The sequence below is a fragment of the Hyla sarda genome, chromosome 11, assembly GCF_029499605.1.
Source record: "Hyla sarda isolate aHylSar1 chromosome 11, aHylSar1.hap1, whole genome shotgun sequence".
Classification (NCBI taxonomy): Eukaryota; Metazoa; Chordata; class Amphibia; order Anura; family Hylidae; genus Hyla; species Hyla sarda.
In genome coordinates, this window is record NC_079199.1 from 12,628,062 (window position 1) to 12,650,095 (window position 22,034).

At 43.5% G+C, this 22,034-nt stretch overlaps 2 protein-coding genes across 5 annotated transcripts in view; one reads left to right on the top strand and one right to left on the bottom strand.

The window, feature by feature from the left end:
- The window catches only part of TECPR2 (tectonin beta-propeller repeat containing 2), a 57,582-nt gene extending 44,714 nt beyond the window's left edge, over positions 1-12,868 (bottom strand). Inside the window, exons 1-2 of one of the 3 annotated variants that reach the window (XM_056545477.1) lie at positions 12,732-12,868; positions 2,469-2,751 (exon numbers count right to left, since the gene is read on the bottom strand). In XM_056545477.1, coding sequence (XP_056401452.1) covers positions 2,469-2,702 — 234 coding nt within the window. In that variant the 5' untranslated portion in view covers positions 2,703-2,751; positions 12,732-12,868. Of the gene's footprint in view, positions 1-2,468; positions 2,752-4,439; positions 4,647-6,502; positions 6,844-12,731 lie in introns of those variants that run through there. The other 2 variants (XM_056545478.1, XM_056545479.1) reach the window with 2 other exon arrangements.
- Positions 12,869-12,872: 4 nt separating this feature from the next.
- On the top strand, positions 12,873-20,263 carry CINP (cyclin dependent kinase 2 interacting protein). 2 transcript variants are annotated; one of them, XM_056545481.1, is made up of 5 exons: positions 12,873-12,953; positions 14,847-15,009; positions 16,810-16,924; positions 17,025-17,154; positions 19,926-20,263. In XM_056545481.1, the coding sequence occupies exons 1-5, from the start codon at positions 12,947-12,949 to the stop codon at positions 20,126-20,128; spliced, it is 618 nt and encodes a 205-aa protein (XP_056401456.1). In that variant the 5' UTR covers positions 12,873-12,946; the 3' UTR covers positions 20,129-20,263. The 2 variants fall into 2 exon arrangements, with proteins under 2 accessions (XP_056401456.1, XP_056401457.1); XM_056545482.1 differs by lacking the exon at positions 19,926-20,263 and adding an exon at positions 18,859-18,970.
- Positions 20,264-22,034: the final 1,771 nt, after the last annotated feature.

Below are 22,034 nucleotides of genomic sequence, written 5' to 3' on the forward strand. Positions count from 1 at the left end.
GAAAATGGACACTGTTCCGGAAAAGTAAAAAGGTTTATTTTGCAGGTGTTGCAAATTATATGATTTGTGGAACCCCCCACTGATCCTGAGAATAAAGGGGATGCAGTACTACACCAATGTTCATTTGATTGTACATACACAGCATCTTAGCAAGGGTGCCTCCAGCTGTTGCAAAACTACAACTCCCAGCATGCCCGGACAGCCTTTAGTTGTCCGGGCATGCTAGGAGTTGTAGTTTTGCAACAGCTGGATGCCCCCTGGTTAAGGATATACTGATCTATGCAGATGAGTTGGACTGAGCAGCCGGCCTGGAAGTGAAGAGCTTGCCGCACATTTCAAAGACCTTTAAAAAGGGGTACACCGGTGGAATTTTTATTTATTTATTTATTTATTTTTATTAATTAACTGGTGGCAGAAAGTTAAACAGATTTGTAAATTACTTATATTAAAAAATCTTAATCCTTCCAGTACTTTTTAGCAGCTGTTTGATACAGAGGAAAATCTTTATTTTTTGAATTTTTTTTTTGTGTTGTCCACAGTGCTCTCTGCTGACACCTGATGGCCGTATCAGGAACTGTCCAGAGCAGGAGAAATCCCCATTGAATACCAATACTGCTCTGGACAGTTCCTGACACAGACAGAGGTGTCAGCAGAGAGCACTGTGGACAACACAAAAAAAGAAATTCAAAAAGTAAAGAATTTCCTCTGTAGCATACAGCTGCTAAAAAGTACTAAAAGGATTAAGATTTTTTAATAGAAGTCATTTACAAATCTGTTTAACTTTCTGGCACCAGTTGATAAAAATACATAAATAAAAAAATAAAAGTTTTCCACCGGAGTACCCCTTTAACTCTCGATTGCAGTGGATCTCAGAACAGAGACTCAATGCAATCTAAACGTTTGACAAGTCTGGATGCTGCGAGGACAGAGTTTTATTTTCTGGCTTCATTTGATCATGCGCCAATCTGTAAGTGGAGGGAGACGTTTCACTTCCTTCTAATCCTCTATAGACGAAAGCTGTAACGTACGCGGCTAATGGTAAGATCTAAGTGCTTTCTTTTAATAACGCAGCGAGTCAACCAGGTCTGCAAGAGCCGAGATATCACAGAAGTGTTGGACGGGACTGGGAGTGTAAAATAAAATGTAAAAACAAACAAGACTAATATTTTCCGAGCGATTCCCTTGTGTTACTTCTCCATCGGACGCTCCCTTGAGATTACAAAGCAAATACTATTAGACTACAGCATTAGATTGTGTGTGTGTGTGTGTGTGATGAAAGGGGTACTCCGGTGGAAAACTTTATTTATTTATTTATTTATTATCAACTGGTGCCAGAAAGTTAAACAGATTTGTAAATTACTTCTATTAAAAAAATCTTAATCCTTTCAGTACTTATTAGCTGCTGAATACTACAGGGGAAATTCTTTTCTTTTTGGAACACAGAGCTCTCTGCTGACATCATGACTAGAGATGAGCGAACTTACAGTAAATTCGATTCGTCACGAACTTCTCGGCTCGGCAGTTGATGACTTATCCTGCATAAATGAGTTCAGCTTTCAGGTGCTCCCGTGGGCTGGAAAAGGTGGACACAGTCCTAGGAGACTCTTTCCTAGGACTGTATCCATCTTTTCCAGCTCACCGGAGCACCTGAAAGCTGAACTAATTTATGCAGGATAAGTCATCAACTGCCGAGCCGAGATGTTTGTGACGAATCAAATTTACTGTAAGTTCGCTCATCTATAATCATGACCACAGTGCTCTCTGCTGACATCTCTGTCCATTTTAAGAACTGTCCAGAGTAGGAGAAAATCCCCATAGCAAACATATGCTGCTCTGGACAGTTCCTAAAATGGACAGAGATGTCAGCAGAGAGCACTGTGGTCATGATATCAGCAGAGAGCTCTGCGTTCCAATAAGAATATCATTTCCTCTGTAGCATTCAGCAGCTAATAAGTACTGGAAGGATACAATACAGAAATGTAGGTGCACTACTGTGGTAGATGTATACAATGACATTGGCTAATCCCTCAACACTGATGTTAAAATTGAGACATTCGCCAGTGTATCCTTATATGAAGGACATACCAGAGCCCGCACACCAACGCCAAGGTTTCTCAAAATGGCGCGGGACCTAACGCTAATCCTACCTGTGCGTGATAAGCAAAACAGGGGCCAGTGGGCAATTACGGCAGCATTCGGTCGACTCACCGAATTAATACTGGAATGATTAAGATTTTTTAATAGAAGTAATTTACAAATCTGTTTAACTTTCTGGCACCAGTTGATTTAAAAAAAAAAAAAAAAAAAAAAAAAAAAAAAAAAAAAAGGGGGTTCCACCGGAGTACCCCTTTAATTATGTAAACCCCAGCATGAGGCTCCCCAGGACTGTCAGGGCATGCTGAGAGTTGTAGTCTGGCAAGAAAACCACAGGATGGGGAAACACAGCTTTATAGACGCATACTACTTACCTCTAAGTTATACTTCTTCATCTGGTTGGTGTGTCGGCAGTACAGATATAACATCCCGATGCTGCTGCCGATAGCAATGTAGTCGCCATTGACATCGATAGCTGTAAGATAGACGATGAGAGATCGGAAACCCTTCTGTATTTTCGCCGGGATGGCATTGAGGATGGAGTACAGGGGGCAGAACTCCTTAAACGTTACACTTCCCGGAAGAGCGGCCATGGCTTTCGGTCTCATGGGTGGAAGGGTGGAGGTGAATCAATCCATTGTCACTGTAGGGAGGGACCTGAAAACCAAAGGAAAAGTGAAATTAATAAATTGTTTAATAAGACGACAAATCTTAAAAACAGTTTTCATGCTCATAGTCACCCCCTTTATCAGCGTTTCCCATCCAGGGTGCCTCCAGCTGTTGCAAAACTTCAACTCACAGCATGCCCGGACAGCCGAAGGCTGTCCGGGCATGCTGGGAGTTGTAGTTTTGCAACAGCTGGAAGCACACTGCTTGTGTATATACAAATGAGTTAAGGGGGGGACAGCATTGGTGTAGCACCGCATCCCCTATATTCTTAGGATCAATGGGGGCTCCATAGATCATATCATATGAAACCCCTTTAAAATAAATCTTTTCCACCTTTTTTTCAACAAACATGTCCATTTTTTTAATCTAAATTCTGTGCCAAATTCTTCTTCTTCAACAGAGCTCCAAATCCCCTGCATATGAATCCGGAACCGTGTCCATTTTCGGATCCAAATTCTGCGCCAATTTTTTCTGAAACCGTGCTCCAAATCCCCTGCATATGAATAAAGTGAACAGATGCAAAGTCGCCTGCCAGCTGCCACCACTAGGTGGAGCTAACTGCATCCTACTGATTCTAATGCAAAGTTTCTCAACCAGGGTGCCTTCAGCTGTTGCAAAACTACAAATCTAAGTATCCCCAGACAGCCGAAGTCTGGGAGTTGTAGTTTTGCAACAGCTGGAGGCACCCTGGTTGGGAAACACTGAGAAGGAGTCTGGTTTGATGGTAAGTAATATATAATATCGCATTTCAACTGTAGTGGCTGTAGCAGAGTATACGAGCTGCCAATGGCGACTTCTACCGGCAAAACCAGTAAGTGTCAACTGGGTCAGGACCTGCAGCGCTTCTTAGGTCTCTTCTATGACATCCTCTGTAACACTCCTTTACTGCAGTTGTTGAACCCGACTTGAATGCAAGGTTTTAATGTTGCACTTTCATATCCTATTTTTCACATTTTCGCCCTCGCACCTCTCTATTTGAGAAATCCCCAGAGTATTTTTTTTTTTTTTTTCTTACTGGGGATTTTTTATTCATTTTTAAGTCAGAAAGAAAAATTCCACTGACCAGATAGATTGTTTCCAGTTCCTTATTTATTTATTTATTTTTTTTAATATATATTTTTTATTAGTTTTCAATGAAAAAGTAACAACAAACACTTCAAACCAAACAACCCCAAGAGGAGCACCCACTTCCCCACCCGTACCAAATTACATAATGGTCAATGAAACAGGATTGCAAGAATAAGCATTAGGAATAATTTGTCTTCCAAAGATCAAAAGACATTATAATAAGGCGGGTAAGTGGTATCCCCTCTGAGAACAACCAACACCATTAACACCACAACTAGAGATGAGCGAACCTACAGTAAATTCGATTCGTCACAAACTTCTCGGCTCGGCAGTTGATGACTTTTCCTGCATAAATTAGTTCAGCTTTCCGGTGCTCCGGTGGGCTGGAAAAGGTGGATACAGTCCTAGAAGACTCTTTCCTAGGAATGTATCCACCTTTTCCAGCCCACCGGAGCACCGGAAAGCTGAACTAATTTATGCAGGATAAGTCATCAACTGCCGAGCCGAGAAGTTTGTGACGAATCGAATTTACTGTAAGTTCGCTCATCTCTAACCACAACCATAGACACAACCGATCACACACACCAGAACACATCCTAGGAGCTCACCATCCATCCCATTAATTACACCGGGAGGCCTCACGAATCGGAGGATCTGTAGAGACATCGATCATCATCCACGGCACCCACAGCTTATCGAATTTCTTGGGACATCTACGTCTCACGTACAGGGCATGATAGAGGGGAACATATTTACCAGGGCAATCCATCTGGATATAGGAGGGGTAGACCCGGCCTCCCAGGACATCACTATAACTTTACGTGCACATAAAAGGAGAAAACTAATCAATATTCGCCTATAAGAGGTCGGCACTAAACCATTAAAGGAGTAGTCCAGTGGTGACTCAGTGGTTTACAACTTATCCCCTATCTTAAGGATAGGGGATAAGTTGCAGATCGCGGGGGTCCGACCCCTGGGGCCCCCCGCGATCTCCTGTACGGAGCCCAGACAGCCCGCGGGAAGGGGGCGTGTCGACCTCCGCACGAAGCGGCGGCCGACACGCCCCCTCAATACAACTCAATGGCAGAACCGAAGCGCTGCCTTCGGCAATCTCCGGCTCTGCCATTGAGATGTATTGAGGGGGCGTGTCGGCCGCCGCCTCGTGCGGGGGTCGACACCCGCTATCTCGGCGGAGAGCCGGGGCCCCGTACAGAGAGATCGCGGGGGGCCCCAGCGGTCGGACCCCCCGCGATCTCAAACTTATCCCCTATCCTTAGGATAGGGGATAAGTTTTTCACCACTGGACTACCCCTTTAATAACTCCCAGCAAGCAAACGTCCAGTGTTAAAACAAATGGAAACTCCAGATGATCAGACAGGAATTGTGACACCTCTCTCCAAAAAGGGTATAACACAAGAACAATACCACACCGCATGCAAAAAAGTGCCTCTCTCTCTCTCTCTCCCACACCTGAAACCAACACCCGACCCCGAGACCCCCATACGTTGTAGTCTAATGGGGGTATAATATAAGGGGAGAACAAACCTAGACTGAATGAACATGTCTCAGGCACTAACCACCATAGAATATGTCTTAGGGTGCGTTCCCACAGGGCGTATACGCAGCGTATTTCACGCTGCGCAAAATTTAGGGCAGCGGGAAATATGCTGCGTATTCCTTGCTCACTATACACACAGGGCTTTCCGGCAGCAGCCTTATGCGTGTAGTGAGTTTTGGAGGCGGAGCCGCGCGTCACAGTCACGCCGGTACACGGCCCCGCCCCCAAAACTCACTGCACACACAGGCCTGCTGCCGGAAAGCCTTGTGTGTATAGTGAGCGAGGAATATTCCCCGCTGCTGCCGTACATTTTGCGCAGCGTGAAATACGCTGCGTATATGCCCTGTGGGAACTCACCATTAAAGGGGTATTCCAGGATTTTTTTTTTATTTGACTATGCTGCAGGGGCTGTAAAGTTAGTGTAGTTCATAATATAGTGTCTGTACCTGTGTGTGATGGTTTTCTCACAATTCTTCTGTGATTTTCACTCCAATTTTTATTTTTAACAGCATACAAAATGACTGTTGTCTCGGATTTTTCCCATGTTGCAATGCGGCCGAGACCTGACATCACTAGTCAGCTGATGACAGGGAGCCTGTCTGCTTCAATGGGTGGAGCGATCGCTTGGTGGGAGAGAGATCAATCTGCAACTAATGCAACAGCTGTAGGCACCCTGATTGAAAACCACAGGTCTTTTGATGGATGCAGCAAATTTATGTTTCAATGGGTGCGAGGGAGGAAAATGGAATTGTGGGATTTGTAGTCAAAAAAAAGAAAAGTCAAACAGGAAATACTAGTTCACAAAAAGCTAGGCGCAGTGTTATGGTAATCTCACAGCATAGCCATTTATCCCCAAGACAAGCGCAGATCCTTCCTTAGCATGTCCATTACTGTCTGACAGGTACGTACTAAAATCACCTTGTGGTGGAGAACCCCTTTAAGTCATTTAGTTTACATTAAAATCTGCAGCTTCAAATACTGTACGTGTGAATGCACACATAATATTGCGATTTTGAACCGGGTCACTTAAGCAAAACCATCGATCTTTCCTTCCTCAGGGAAATCCGCAAAGTAGATGGTCATCTGCAGCAAACCTGACCCATGTGCACTTACCCAAATATATGACACAGCTGTAGAAGTCGAAAAAAAATATTCAATGCTGCACAATTGGTTTTCCGTTGACATCAAAAACGGAGAAGAATATACATGAAGGCCGTGCGCCAAATTTCATCCGGGTAAAGCGGTGCAGCCCTGTGCCCCTTGGTTTCTGTTTGTCGCTCTTCTGTATAGACTTACTAAAAAAAAAAACTTTCTTTCAAATTCGTATTCCGGACACCCCAATGACAGAAGTTTGTCAAAACTATAGATATCCTTTAGAGTAGCGACTAAATCCTGAGCCCAACACAATGAAGGACTGTACTAAAAACTAATCATGGGGGGGGAGAGGGAGAGCCCAGTCATGGATTGTATAGGAAACCATTCATTACACCACAAAATTGCATGGCCCCGTGAGACAATGGACAGAACCCACGAAGCGTCGCACAGCTGCCGGCAACAAAGCGCTTATTCTCCTGTAGATTACAGAGCCGAGGCCATGACATGGAAACAAAATATATACAATGAATGGACATTCAACAATGCAGCAGCTTTTTTTTTTTCTCTTTTCTACATTTTTGTAACTGGTACACATGACTGACCAATCCGAGAAAGGAATGAGCAGAGCTGCAGTATAAAGGATGAGGGGGAAACAACAATATCATAAATAATAATAAAATTTGGCCTCTATATATATGTTTGTATGAGAAAAAAAAAAAAAATATATATATATATTTATATTATTATTATTATAATTTTTTTTTATTTTTTATAAACCTTGAAAAAATTTATACAGAATTTTAAAACTGCAACCAGCCACCATTTTTCATAGTGTTTTTAGGTCTCGGAGTAGCCCCATAATTATCTGTTATATAACTATAGTCATACCACCCTGACCTCACATATACTCTTAAATTACATCTGTATCTTTGCAGGCAACGGCAGGCGCTACATAGACAATAACAATATACAAATATATTAATTCCCCCAGTCACTAAACCAGTGTTTCCCAACAGTGTGCCACCCGCTGTTGCAAAACTACAACTCCCAGCATGCCCGGACAGCCGAAGGCTGTCCGAGCATGCTGGGAGTTGTAGTTTTTGCAACAGCGGGAGGCACACTGTTGGGAAACACTGCACTATGTAGTCAATAAATAGCAAGTAGAGGTTCTGCACAGTAAATGGTTCCTAATATCCAGATGTGCGAGACCCACCAGACGACTTCTATTACCCACCAGACGACTTCTATTACTCAGGGCGCCGAGTCCTGCGGCATCTCCAGTATAATACGGATTACCCACTGCGCCATCTATAAATCTATCACTTACTGAGAGTCCATTATACTAATGAAAACCTCCTAGCCTTGATATAGAAGGCCAGAGAGGAGAAAACTGGATAGTACACTGTACAGTGACTATATATATATATATATATATATATATATATATATATATATATATATATATATAATTACACTGTATTACCATGGATACCCTTGCACATAGCATGTTAGTCTTTACAATACAAATCCTAGCATGCTTCAACAGCTCTAATTCTGTGATCTCCAGTCTATGGTTCTCCAGCTGTTGCAAAACTACAACTCCCAGAATGGCTCAAGGGCCCTAACCATGTGATCTCCAACCTGTTGCTTTCCATCTATTGCAAAACTACAACTCCAAGCTGGACTGAACAGCCGTAATCCTGCGGTCCCTGACTTGTGGCTCTCCATCTGTTGCAAGAGTGTAACTCCCATCATGCCCCAAATGCCAGAACGCTGTAATTCCCAAGATGTGGTTCTCCAGCTGTTGCCACACTATAACTCTGAGCATGCACGGACGGCCCACCCTGTGGACAATCGCTGCTGTACAGATGGATCTTCACCATGGTGGGCAACAAGAGGACGCCATAATCGCACCGGACATTACTTTGTCTCTATATGAATGGAAGCGAACACTGGTGGAGAAAAGACCACAAAACATGTGCAAAGTGTATATATATATATGTATATATCCACAGGAAGGGATGGCAGCACACAATACATTTCAAATCCACGTGAAGTTTATTTCATCCTCAGCACAATACAAAGGTGCGATGTTTCAACGATCTCAACGTCTTTCTCAAGCATCAATGTGAGATTGTTGAAACGTCGCACCTTTGTATTGTCCTGAGGATGAAAAACTTCACGTGGATTTGACATTTTTTGTGAGCTGCCATCCTTTCCTGGGGATGTTACGAACATTGGGATCTCTGACAAAGACCCAGAGGATGGCGTGCACCGATTAACCTTTTCTATGACTGTGGATGTGCTGTTCGTATCTATTGTCTATGTCTATAGAGATATATATATATATAAAAAAAAAAAAATATATATATATATATATATATATATATATATTCTCCTCATATTATCTATATACACATATAGTGCACCATATTTCCTTTATACCTATGCATACATATATAGTGCCCCATATTCTCCATATACCCATGTAAACATGTATACACTTTACGCTTCCGCTTCCGTGTATATACCTGTATACACAGCTGTCAGCCCCCTATCCCCTATATACCTGTATACACAGCTGTCAGCCCTATATACCTGTATACACAGCTGTCAGCCCCCTATCCTCTATATACCTGTATACACAGCTGTCAGCCCCCTATCCCCTGTATACACAGCTGTCAGACCCCTTACCCCTATATACCTGTAAACACAGCTGTCAGCCCCCTATCCTCTATATACCTGTATACACAGCTGTCAGCCCTATATACCTGTAAACACAGCTGTCAGCCCCCTATCCCCTATATACCTGTATACACAGCTGTCAGCCCTATATACCTGTATACACAGCTGTCAGCCCCCTATCCTCTATATACCTGTATACACAGCTGTCAGCCCCCTATCCCCTGTATACACAGCTGTCAGACCCCTTACCCCTATATACCTGTAAACACAGCTGTCAGCCCCCTATCCTCTATATACCTGTATACACAGCTGTCAGCCCTATATACCTGTAAACACAGCTGTCAGCCCCCTATCCCCTATATACCTGTATACACAGCTGTCAGCCCTATATACCTGTATACACAGCTGTCAGCCCTATATACCTGTATACACAGCTGTAAGCCCCCTATCCCCTATATACCGGTATACACAGCTGTCAGCCCCCTATCCTCTATATACCGGTATACACAGCTGTCAGCCCCCTATCCTCTATATACCTGTATACACAGCTGTCAGCCCCCTATCCCCTGTATACACAGCTGTCAGACCCCTTACCCCTATATACCTGTATACACAGCTGTCAGCCCCCTATCCCCTATATCCCTGTATACACAGCTGTCAGCCCCCTATATACACAGCCGTCAGCCCCCTATCCCCTATATACCTGTATACACAGCTGTCAGACCCCTATCCCCTATATACCTGTATACACAGCCGTCAGCCCCCTATCCCCTATATACCTGTATACACAGCTGTCAGACCCCTATATACCTGTATACACAGCTGTCAGCCCCCTATCCCCTATATACCTGTATACACAGCTGTCAGCCCCCTATCCTCTATATACCTGTATACACAGCTATCAGCCCCCTATATAGTTGTATACACAGCCGTCAGCCCCCTATCCTCCATATACAGACACTATATACCTGTATACACAGCTGTCAGCCCCCTATATACCTGTATACACAGCTGTCAGCCCCCTATATACCTGTATACACAGCTGTCAGCCCCCTATATACCTGTATACACAGCTGTCAGCCCCCTATATACCTGTATACACAGCTGTCAGCCCCCTATCTCTATATACAGACACTATATACCTGTATACACAGCTGTCAGCCTCCTATCTCTATATACAGACACTATATACCTGTATACACAGTTGTTAGCCCCGTATCCTCTATATACAGACACGATATACCTGTATACACAGTTGTCAGACCCCTATCTCTATATACAGACACTATATACCTGTATACACAGTTGTCAGCCCCGTATCCTCTATATAGACACTATATACCTGTATACACAGCTGTATCCTCCTATCTCTATATACAGACACTATATAGCTGTATACACAGCTGTCAGCCTCCTATCTCTATATACAGACACTATATACCTGTATACACAGCTGTCAGCCTCCTATCTCTATATACAGACACTATATACCTGTATACACAGTTGTCAGACCCCTATCTCTATATACCTGTATACACAGTTGTCAGCCTCCTATCTCTATATACAGACACTATATACCTGTATACACAGATGTCAGACCCCTATCTCTATATACAGACACTATATACCTGTATACACAGTTGTCAGCCGCATATCCTCTATATACAGACACTATATACCTGTATACACAGCTGTCAGCCTCCTATCTCTATATACAGACACTATATACCTGTATACACAGCTGTCAGCCTCCTATCTCTATATACAGACACTATATACCTGTATACACAGCTGTCAGCCTCCTATCTCTATATACAGACACTATATACCTGTATACACAGCTGTCAGCCTCCTATCTCTATATACAGACACTATATACCTGTATACACAGCTGTCAGCCTCCTATCTCTATATACAGACACTATATACCTGTATACACAGCTGTCAGCCTCCTATCTCTATATACAGACACTATATACCTGTATACACAGCTGTCAGCCTCCTATCTCTATATACAGACACTATATACCTGTATACACAGCTGTCAGCCTCCTATCTCTATATACAGACACTATATACCTGTATACACAGCTGTCAGCCTCCTATCTCTATATACAGACACTATATACCTGTATACACAGCTGTCAGCCTCCTATCTCTATATACAGACACTATATACCTGTATACACAGCTGTCAGCCTCCTATCTCTATATACAGACACTATATACCTGTATACACAGTTGTCAGCCGCATATCCTCTATATCCAGACACTATATACCTGTATACACAGTTGTCAGACCCCTATCTCTAAATACAGACACTATATACCTGTATACACAGCTGTCAGCCTCCTATCTCTATATACAGACACTATATACCTGTATACACAGCTTTCAGCCTCCTATCTCTATATACAGACACTATATACCTGTATACACAGCTTTCAGCCTCCTATCTCTATATACAGACACTATATACCTGTATACACAGTTGTTAGCCCCGTATCCTCTATATACAGACACTATATACCTGTATACACAGTTGTCAGCCCCGTATCCTCTATATACAGACACTATATACCTGTATACACAGTTGTCAGCCCCGTATCCTCTATATACAGACACTATATACCTGTATACACAGTTGTTAGCCCCTTACCCTCTATATACAGACACTATATACCTGTATACACAGTTGTCAGCCCCTTACCCTCTATATAGAGACACTATATACCTGTATACACAGCTGTCAGCCTCCTATCTCTATATACAGACACTATATACCTGTATACACAGTTGTCAGCCCCTATCTCTATATACAGACACTATATACCTGTATACACAGTTGTTAGCCCCGTATCCTCTATATACAGACACTATATACCTGTATACACAGTTGTTAGCCCCTTACCCTCTATATACAGACACTATATACCTGTATACACAGCTGTCAGCCCCTTACCCTCTATATAGAGACACTATATACCTGTATACACAGTTGTCAGCCCCTTACCCTCTATATACAGACACTATATATCTGTATACACAGTTGTTATCCCCTTACCCTCTATATACAGACACTATATACATGTATACACAGTTGTCAGCCCCTTACCCTCTATATAGAGACACTATATACCTGTATACACAGTTGTCAGCCCCTTACCCTCTATATAGAGACACTATATACCTGTATACACAGCTGTCAGCCTCCTATCTCTATATACAGACACTATATACCTGTATACACAGTTGTCAGCCTCCTATCTCTATATACAGACACTATATACCTGTATACACAGCTGTCAGCCTCCTATCTCTATATACAGACACTATATACCTGTATACACAGCTGTCAGGCTCCTATCTCTATATACAGACACTATATACCTGTATACACAGCTGTCAGCCTCCTATCTCTATATACAGACACTATATACCTGTATACACAGCTGTCAGCCTCCTATCTCTATATACAAACACTATATACCTGTATACACAGTTGTCAGCCTCCTATCTCTATATACAAACACTATATACACAGTTGTCAGCCCCTCTCACCTGCTCCCGGTGTCCCCTCCCCGGCTCCTCTGCCGCCCCTGACGCAGCTACAATACAGCCCACTGCCAGACAATCAAAACACCGAATCCGGCCGACCAATCAGAGAGTTCTCCTCCATGACGTCATGCCATTTCCGCTTCTAAACCGGAAGACGGAAGGGAATGAGTCTCCGGAGGATCACGTGGTGTCGCTGACTTCTGAAATGCTGGGGAGGGATGGAGAGTGAGTGATTTCAGGACTCGCTGGCGCTTGTAGTTGTTCTACCATTTAAAAGGCTCAATAGGAATCATTGGCAGTGCATGCTGGTTGTTGTAGTTCTCCTGACAGTCTAGCGGCAGCACAAGGGGATCTCTAGCTTTTTTTTTTCCCTGCTGTTCTACAACTTCAGCTCCAAGCACATCCCCATAGCCTAATCTGTGACAGCCCAACACGTGGGTCCTCAGCTGTTCCAGAACCACAGTTCTCATCATTTAACCTGTGGCTCTTCAGTTGTTGCAAAACTACAACTCCCAGCATGCCCTTCCCAACCTTCACGTCTCCAGCTTTGCTGCAACTACAACTCCCAGCATGCCCTTCCCGCCTCCAGCTTTCCACAACTACTACTCCTAGCCTTCCCTTCCCAACCTTCACATCTCCAGATTTTTCACAATTACAACTCCCAGCATGTCCTTCCCAACCTTCATGCCTCCAGCTTTTCCACAACTACAACTCCCAGCATGCCCTTCCCGCCTCCAGCTTTCCACAGCTACTACTCCTAGCCTTCACTTCCCAACCTTCACGTCTCCAGCTTTGCTGCAACTACAACTCCCAGCATGCCCTTCCCAACCTTCACGTCTCCAACTTTTCTGCAACTACAACTCCCAGCATGCCCTTCCCAACCTTCACGCCTCCAGATTTTCCACAACTACAACTCCCAGCATGCCCTTCCCAACCTTCACATCTCCAGATTTTCCACAACTACAACTCCCAGCATGCCCTTCCCAGCCTTCATGCCTACAGCTTTTCCACAACTCCCAGCATGCCCTTCCCAACCTTCATGCCTACAGCTTTTCCACAACTCCCAGCATGCCCTTCCCAACCTTCATGCCTACAGCTTTTCTACAACTCCCAGCATGCCCTTCACGCCTCCAGCTTTTCCACAACTACAACTCCCAGCATGCCCTTCCCAACCTTCATGCCTACAGCTTTTCCACAACTCCCAGCATGCCCTTCCCAACCTTCACGCCTCCAGCTTTTCTACAACTACAACTCCCAGCATGCCCTTCATTACAGCTGGAGAGCCACAAGTGGGAGATCACAGAAAAAGTGCTGTCGGGCATGCTGGGAATTGTAGTTTTGCAACAGCTGGAGATCCAGACTTGAAATTTAGCAATTTTCTGGTATATTTCTTAGAGGAAAGGCTTGCATGCAGTACACACCTCAGTAACACTGTGCAGGTAGGAGTCTTAGAAGTCCTGATATGGACACAAAAAATGCAGTCGTATTAAAAGGTTTGGACAGAATTAGCAAAATATGGCTTATTTTCTCCTGAAACAGCACTACACCTAGTCTGCAGGTTGTATGTGGTATTGCAGCTCAGACAATCACTACAATCCTTGTTGAACTGCAATACCGGACACCACCTGTGGACAGGGGTGGCGCTGTTTCTGGATTAATGCGGCATTGTTTTTTATTTTTTTAACCCTAGACAGTCTCTCTGAAGTAAAGTTGACTTGTGATGTGAAACAGAATTTCTGTATGGACAAGAAGTTGTCTGGACCCGATAATATTCAGAGATCATTACAATATGGATTTAGCTACAGATAGATAGCGCCCATGATTTTTTACAAGAATGTCACGCGCCACCAGATGGCGCTGTGCAGCAGAAGGATAGAATTTATTACAATTGTCTCCAAACTGCTGGCCTCCAGCTGTTGCAAAACTACAATTCGCAGCATGCCCGGACAGCCGTTGGCTGTCCGGGCATGCTGGGAGTTGTAGTTTTGCAACAGCTGGAGGTCCACAGTTTGGAGACCACTGGTATAATTATTAGGACAGATCTGATTGAGTTCTAATAGACATGAAAATAAACGTAAATCAGAGGGTTTTTACGTTTACTGTTTATTTTGCATTCAGATAAATCCGCTATAACCCCTAATAAGTCAGCGCTGACGGGCAGCGTGCGGAAGATCAAAGACAACGCTGCGGACTGGCACAACCTGACGCTGAGGTGGGAGAGCTGCAATGACACCGCGTTCAGCGCCGCCAGCAGGATCGTCAACCTTAAAATCAGCACCCTGTAAGTATTGTGTAAAGGGGTACTCCAGTGGAATTTTTTTTTTTTTTTTAAATCAACTGGTGCCAGAAAGTTAAACAGATTTCTCAATGACTTCTATTTAAAAATATTAATCCTTCCGGTACTTATCAGCTGCTGTATGCTACAGAGGAAGTTCTTTTCTTTTTTTAATTTCTTTCCAGTCTGACCACAGTGCTCACTGCTGACACCTCTGTCCGTGTCAAGAACTGTCCAGAGCAGGAGCAAATCCCCATAGCAATCTTCCTCTGTTCTGGACAGTTCCTGAAATGGGCAGAGGTGTCAGCAGAGAGCACACATCTTCCATTGTAGTATAAAGCAGCTAATAAGTACTGGAAAGATTAAGATTTTTAAATAGCAATTTACAAATCTGTTTAACTTTCTTGCACCAGTTGACTTGAAAAAAATTTTTTCCAACTGGAGTACCCCTTTAAGGATGAAAACAGACATAACATCGTTGAAATTTAAAAAAACACGTTATCCCAGGATGGTGTTTTTGTGGCCAAAACCACTGCGGCCAGATGAAAGGTCAGACTCGCATAGCAGTTTTTTTTTTTGTTTTTTTAAAAATATTATTTGCATTTTTTTCACCCTTAAATGATGATGATGTTAGTAGAGATGAGCGAATTTACAGTAAATTCGACTCGTCACGAACTTCTCTGCTCGGCAGTTGATGACTTTTCCTGCATAAATTAGTTCAGCTTTCAGGTGCTCCGGTGGGCTGGAAAAGGTGGATACAGTCCTTGGAGACTCTTTCCTAGGACTGTATCCATCTTTTCCAGCCCACCGGAGCACCTGAAAGCCGAACTAATTTATGCAGGATAAGTCATCAACTGCCGAGCCGAGAAGTTCGTGATGAATCGAATTTACTGTAAGTTCGCTCATCTCTAGTTGTTAGGCTCAGTGGCAGTCTTTCCAAATCGCAGCAAGCTCTTGATATTGCATTTTTTCTTCTTCTACTAAGGATTGGTTTACACTGAGGAATTTTCAGCCGGAAAAAGTCTTGCCGGAGATCCGAAGATGTTTTCCTGGTGAATTGCGCCAAAAGAATGCCCGAGATCATTGTTTTAGCAGTGAAAATTCCGTGTACACTGTGCAGCGTAATTCTATTGACAGCATTGGGATTCTGCTGCATCGGTATTTTTCAGTAATTTCTGAGCAAACTAGGAAATTCCATAGTGTGAACCAAGCCTAATTGAGTCGGCCTTCAGCTGTCTGGGCATGCTGGGAGTTGTAGTTTGGGAACAGCTGGAGGGAGAATGGGTGGGAAACACTGCTATAACGTATACAGCGCTTTAAATTCAGTGGAATAAAATCTTTCAATCATTGCAGACATTGTACAGTACAGCTGTTTCACACCATGTTTTTGCAGTACAGTTCCCTTATCAGGTTTTGGATAAACTGATTCCTCAAAACCTGACTAAACTGTATCAAAATGTGTGTACAAATTTTAATCCGTATACGGTTTCCATTGACTCCCATGTTAAAAAAAAAAAAAAAAAATTTTTAAATATACGTTTCAATACGTTTTTTCACCTGGACCAAAAAACATGGTAGGCTATGGTTTTGGGTATGGGGGGGAACGGAGACAACCTGATGCATCGTTTGGCATACGGTTTTCAATGGAGAGTCAATGCATCCGGTTTTCAATACGGTTCCGTACGGTTTTCAAATTGAAAACATATATGGGAACTGTGTTGCAAAAACGTGGTATGAACCCGGCTTTAGTCGGTTTGACCCACGTCGCCCCCTAATGGTTTTGAGGGTTTTTTTTTCCTTCCTTAGATCACATGAGAAGATCTTACTAGATGATGCAGCGTCTGCTCCGGAGAACACAGCAAAGGATAAAGAAGAACTGGAAAGACTGTGCTCAGAGTTACTGGACCTGCTGGAGAAAATGGTCGGTCACTTCCCGCGATGCTTTTGTTTCCATTTGGTTTTGCAGACTGTAGAAAAAGGTTTTATCGTTTTTTCCTTTATATTTTTTTTATCACATGAAGCAAAAAATTCAGCTGAAAATGGAGAAGTTGACGTCCACATTTAAAGGCGTTTGTGATCTGGAAGCTTATCAGTGCAGCCATGAAAATTCCAAGCCCGTACTTTTCCATACATGGCCTACAGCGCTATTTTGTGAGTATTGTGTATTTAAAGGGGTACTCCGGGGAACTAAACCCATAGCCCATCCTTTCCCTCTCGTCAATCTATTTGTCTAAATATAATTCATTGGCTATGTAGAACAGTTTCCTCTCTTCGGTTGACACTTACATGCATGAAGTGAGGGAATGAAATCATCCAGCAATCCCACTCAATCAAAATCCCTCTCTAAAAGCAGCCCCCACCCTCCTGAGAGACAGACCATGTGGTTTCTGCCCTGAAGAGTCATGCGCTCTTTAGTGCTGAGAACTGGGAGGTGTGTGCAGCTTTAGTCAATCAGACACTGATCCTCTTTTTTTGATGCTCAGAGCAGGAGGGTGGGGGCTGCTTTTAGAGTGAGCTAGCCGGCTGCAGAGCTGCAATGTTTGCTGGGAAATGTAGGGAAGGATGGCAAAGAATATCAAGGACCTAGAGACAACAACAGGAGCCATGCATATCAGGCAAGATGGTTTAGGGGAACATTTCCAGGTAGTGTGAATATATATATATTTCCCTGGAGTACCCCTTTAAAGGCTTGTAGCATTGCAGGGAATTTACAAGTTCGAGTTTTTCTTTTTATCATTTCTTGCCATTTTTAATTTTTCCATCTTCTTGAGCCATACAAGGGCATTACAAGACGTACATTTGGCACATGTTGCATTCTCTAGGTCAGTGGTCTCCAACCTGCGGACCTCCAGATGTTGCAAAACTACAATTCCCAGCATGCCCGGACAGCCAACGGCTGTCCGGTCATGCTGGGAGTTGTAGTTTTGCAACATCTGGAGGTCCGCAGGTTGGAGACCACTGCTCTAGGTTTTCAGTTTGCACCAAAGTTATGTAATTTTGAGTTATTTTTGTGTTGCGCTTGAAGTGGGGATGGTTACATATAAGCGGAATCTATTATTTGCACAAATGTGCTACAGTGACAGTCTGGCATAGGAATGTGTATCGGCCTTTCACGTTTTTTGGGGGTTTTTTTTCTCGCTATTGTGAGGCAACTTACCAGGAACCGCCCCAATGACTGATGGTTCATGCAGCATGAAAGTGGGGACAAGATCTCTCTATTGATACAAATATATACACGCATATTTTTCTGCAAATTTTCTTCAGCGGATTTAACTATCCATAGAAGTGACACAGAGAACAAGATCAGGGGACACTAATGACTGACACAGGACAAGATGAGGGTGACACGAATAGCTGACACATGGGGAGGGTGAGGGGACACTAATGAATGTGACACAGTAGGAGATGAGGGGACACTAATAATGACTGATCATATGAATTAAAGTTATGTGGGGCATCCTGGCTCCTAAGGCTATGTTCACACGGATAGATGTCTGTGCATAGTTCTGATGGAATATTTCACTGCAGCAGAGTCCCATTGATTTCAATAGGATTTTACTGCACTGTGGACATTTTCTACCGCAGAAATCTTTATTCTGGCATCCACAGAAAAATGTCTATTTAGTTTGGAAATGTATTGCTTTCTATGAGACGGCTGTCGCAGCGCCAGCCAGATTATTCTCATCTGCAGAATGTCAGCACATTATTTTCTGCTCAGATGTTCTGCACATTTTATGCCATGTGAACATGGCCCAACTGTGTGTGTGTGTGTGTGTGTGTATATATATGTGTACACCCCCCCCCTTGCACACACCTCCCAGTTCTCAGCATAACATTTACTACTCATCACAGCAGGCAGAAATCACATGGTCTGTGTCTCTCAGGAGGGTGGAGGCTGCTTTCAGAGAGGGATTTTGACAGAGGCAGAGTGGATGGCTGGATGAGGTCATTCCCTCACTTCATGCATGTAAGTGACCACCAAAGAGGGGGAAACTGTTCTATATAGCTAATGAATAAGACAATTAAATAGGTTGATGAGAGGGAAAGGATGTGTTCACATATACAGATTTGTTGTGGATTCTGACATCCCTGTTTAGGTCAAAATCCACAGCGAATCTGCATGTGTGTGAACATACCCTAAAGCACTATTCCAATGCCCACCCTTTACGATTTTTGTGAGCCCCCTATGATTATCAGAACAAAGGTACTGCAGTGCCAGTCGAGCACTGCTACTTTCACGTATCTACCTACACAGCGATGCTAATGGCCACACAGTGTACTGAAAACTACAACATACCCCATCCACCAGGGAGCGCTGCACTGCAGGGTTTAAGATGAAAGGCTTATGAACTGTGGCCAAATGTATATTCAGAGTCACTTGCAACCCTGATACAGAACTCCTCAAGCTTTTCTTACTATACAATAGCTTTGACCAGTTTTTCACAACCAGTGTGCCTCCAGCTGTTGCAAAACTACAACTCCCAGCATGCCCGGACAGCCTTCGGCTGTCCGGGTATGATGGAGGTTGTAGTTTTGCAACAGCTGGAGGCACATTGGTTGCGAAAAACTGGTTTAAAAAAAGTTTAATTGAATAAAATTGAAGCTGTATTAGGCTGCATTTACACGGATGTCTAGACCTGTCCCGTTCTTCTCCCGTCAAAAATATAAATTGACTTTAAAAAAAAAACGCACAATAAAGAATGCGAACGGATGTTATCCGTTTCGATCCGTAATTGCTCAGTTAATATACCCAAAAACATTTGTTCTGAGCACGTTCAGAAGTAAAAACGGATCAAAAAAATCGTGAACATCGGCCGATAATCGGACGATCCCTAGTCCTTACAATAATGTGATTTGTCTTGCGCTAATGCAGTTACCCATCTCTGAAACAAGACTGATATATAGATTTGCTATTTTTGCAGACAAGACCTCCTTAAAGATGTCGGAAATGTATAAAAACGAAATCTCCCTCAAGAAGACGATTGTTGGAGAAATAGCCCACACCTCGGACCAGGACTTGTTATTGGTCTATCTGTCCTGCTGGTTATATCAGCCGTACATCGATAATAGTATTAAAGTCTTACTAGAGGGCATGCTGCTGGAGACTGGGCACCGGCCCCTATGACTGAAGGTTCACACATGGACCCGAATTGCTTAAAGGGGTACTACCGTGGAAAACAATTTTTTTAAATCAACTGGTGCCAGAAAGTTAAACAGATTTGTAAATCACTTATATTAAAAAATCTTAATCCTTCCAGTACTTTTTAGGGGCTGTATACTATCCGGTGAGCTGGAAAAGGTGGATACAGTCCTAGGAAAGAGTCTCCTAGGTCTGTATCCACCTTTTCCAGCCCAAGGGAGCACCTGAAAGCTGAACTAATTTACGCAGGAAAAGTCATCAACTGCCGAGTCGAGAAGTTTGTGACTAATCGAATTTACTGTAAGATCCCTCATCTCTATAACAATGGAGACAGATCTGTATTTGTACATTAATAGCCCTGTAATGTACAGTGTAGGAATTGTATGGGCTCAGTAGCTGAATCTGTTTCCTCAGCTGTAATGTTTGACTCCTTAGGGTAGTGGTCTTCAACCTGGGGACCTCCAGATGTTGCAAAACTACAACTCCCAGCATGCCCTGTCCGGGCATGCTGGGAGTTGTAGTTTTGCAACATCTGGAGGGCCGCAGGTTGAAGACCACTGCCTTAGGGTATGTACACGCTGAGTAATGAACGGAATCTCCGCTTGCAGAATTTCGGGGTTGTAGGACCCCTCTGCCCTTGACGGTAATGCAGTGCTCGTAGACTTCCGCGCAATGAATTAACATGTTTTTTGTTTGCGCGGATCAATTTCAGAGGTGGAATTGTCTGCCGCTGAAACTCCGCAGTTTGAATGTGTCTGTGGAAAACCCATTCACACAGCGGAATTCTGACGCACGATTCCACCTGCGGAATTGCACACCAATTCCTCAGTGTAAACAAAGCAACCACAGGACCTAAGGGGCTGTGTAACTGATTATAGGGGGCTAAGAAGGAAGCAGAAAAATAAAGTTATGAATCTTTGAAGGTGGGGGTGAAAAAAAATCATTAGGAAATAGAAAAACTTTGGCCATTATCCTCTATCGTTAGGATATGGGATGATCACGGCGGTCCAACCACTGAACAGCTCCGGAGAACCCCTTTAAAATGTTTTCTTGCCAATACACTGGAGCAATACAAATAGTTACAAAAGTTTAGAGACCCTTTAAGGGTGTATTTGCATGTACAATATGATGCACAGGATTTTTAAGCTGCAGAGTCCAATGTAAAACGAAATGACTGAACACCGATTCAAATCCTGTGCATCAAATATACGCATGATTCTGTGTGCGCGATTACAACCTTAAAAAAAGAATCTGGCCTCATCTCTTCACCCAATGCATCAGGCTATGTTCACACTACTGAATATATCTGCCTGGATCTCGGGTGAATATTCCGAGTGCAACGGCAGAAATCCAACAACCTCCCCCCCACCACCACTGACGGCACCACAGTCTGCGCAGATTTCAATTTCCGCAGCAGAAATTCTGCAGCATGCACCAGGATCCTCATTAAAGACAATGAGAGAGAATGCTGCACTGGAAGTTCTGAGTGAAATGTCTCAGCTCAGAAATTCCATAGTGTGAACGCGCCCTCAATGCTCAGCAAACCACGGATGTCATAATAGAAGAATCTCAAGTCCCTGTAGAAGAGTGCATGCACTGGTGTCAGCGCTGTGTTAACTCTTAAAGGAAAACGTTCAGCTTGCTCCCCCTGCACTAACAAGCAATACTGGCTGGTAGTGTGGGGGACGCTGATCAGTTTGATGCCGGCCGTGCCTGGATCTGTCTCGCCACCGTTCGGCCGAAATCTTTGTTTTTCTGTATATGCTAATTAGATGCTAACTGGCATAGACTGTTACTGGCACTCTGACGTCAGTGCCGCCCAGCTCCTCAATACTCCTCTCCTCCTGCCGCCTCTCTCCGCTCTGTAATGAAGAGGGAGCGGAGGAATATT